Source organism: Octopus sinensis, linkage group LG25 (genome assembly GCF_006345805.1).
Source record: "Octopus sinensis linkage group LG25, ASM634580v1, whole genome shotgun sequence".
In the NCBI taxonomy this organism is placed as follows: Eukaryota; Metazoa; Mollusca; class Cephalopoda; order Octopoda; family Octopodidae; genus Octopus; species Octopus sinensis.
Genome location: NC_043021.1, coordinates 11,637,765 through 11,639,010, shown reverse-complemented (window position 1 = coordinate 11,639,010; position 1,246 = coordinate 11,637,765). Strand labels below are relative to the sequence as shown.

The following is a 1,246-nucleotide window of genomic DNA, read 5'->3' as shown; positions in this document are numbered from 1 at the left end:
ATATCAGGTAAGAGCAGACACACATACATACCTCCATCCATGCATAGAATATACATACCTGTAGGCATCATATATATCATACACATTTCGAGCAACAAGAAGTGTGTGACCGTGTCGTCGTCTCATCGTAAAAAGAGTGGAAAAGTGAATGGAACACGGCGAAAAAAGCCGAACGAAAAACTCACTCACCGTACTTTTACTTAGCTCCTTTTCTAGCTCCTGGTAGTTATTGGTCCAGACGAGCCAGTGTAGAGGGTAGTCCTTCTCGATATCACTGCTGGTGTAGTTTCTTGATATCGTTGTTGTCGTTTTGCTTGTAGACATGTCAGAGGTGCCAAATCTGACGACCTACCAACGCCATCAGCGTCAAACAAAAACAGAAAAACTGGTGCAAACAACACACACACACACACACGGGAGGAAGGAAGGAACCCCGCTTAGTACCGGCTGTCGACTGTCGTAAAAAAAACACACAGATACGCGTGCGTACATACGCTTAACGTAGATACACACACACACACACACACACATACATACAAACACACTCTCACACTCACACGCAATTATACACACACACACACATACACAAACACACGCGCTTGTATATATTTATATATATATATATACACACACAAGCACGCGTACATTGACACAGATACACACTCATACACTTACATAAACACATACACACACACAGAGGCTTCGGAAAATTAAAAAAAAAGGTAAGGACAACAATATAATAAAATCCAGACGGATAAATGAATAGAGACGATGAAGAACAAATTATATATAATCTTTTTATTTATATGTGTGTGTACATACGGGAGGTGGTTCCTCTCGCCCTTTCTCTCTCTTTCTCTTTTTGCTTTTCCTTCCAATCCCACCCCCTACCAAAGAAAGATGTAAATATATGTAGTGAAAGAAAGTAGAAGAGGCGGATCTTTTACACAAAACAAACCCACAAATATAACAGGAATTGTGGAATAAAATTTAAAAGAATCTCTAGGTAATGTATTATATAATGTGTAAGTTTTCATACATTATATATATATATATATATATATATAATGTGTAAGTTTTCATACATTATATATATATATAATATATATATATATATATATATACACATGGATAGAGGTGGGTGTGTATATAAACAACGATCCTACATCTTAAAATAAAATTTCGTTTCGTTTTTCTTTTTTTATTACAGAATACATTTCGTTCCTACATATTCCGTTATATACAT

The 1,246-nt window shown here is 36.0% G+C and overlaps 1 protein-coding gene across 2 annotated transcripts in view; it reads right to left on the bottom strand.

The window, feature by feature from the left end:
- The window catches only part of LOC115224336 (ankyrin repeat domain-containing protein 13D), a 75,050-nt gene extending 74,586 nt beyond the window's left edge, over positions 1-464 (bottom strand). For both annotated transcript variants that reach the window (XM_029795207.2, XM_029795208.2), the window contains exon 1: positions 190-464. In XM_029795207.2, coding sequence (XP_029651067.1) covers positions 190-324 — 135 coding nt within the window. In that variant the 5' untranslated portion in view covers positions 325-464. The remainder of the gene's footprint in view (positions 1-189) is intronic.
- Positions 465-1,246: the final 782 nt, after the last annotated feature.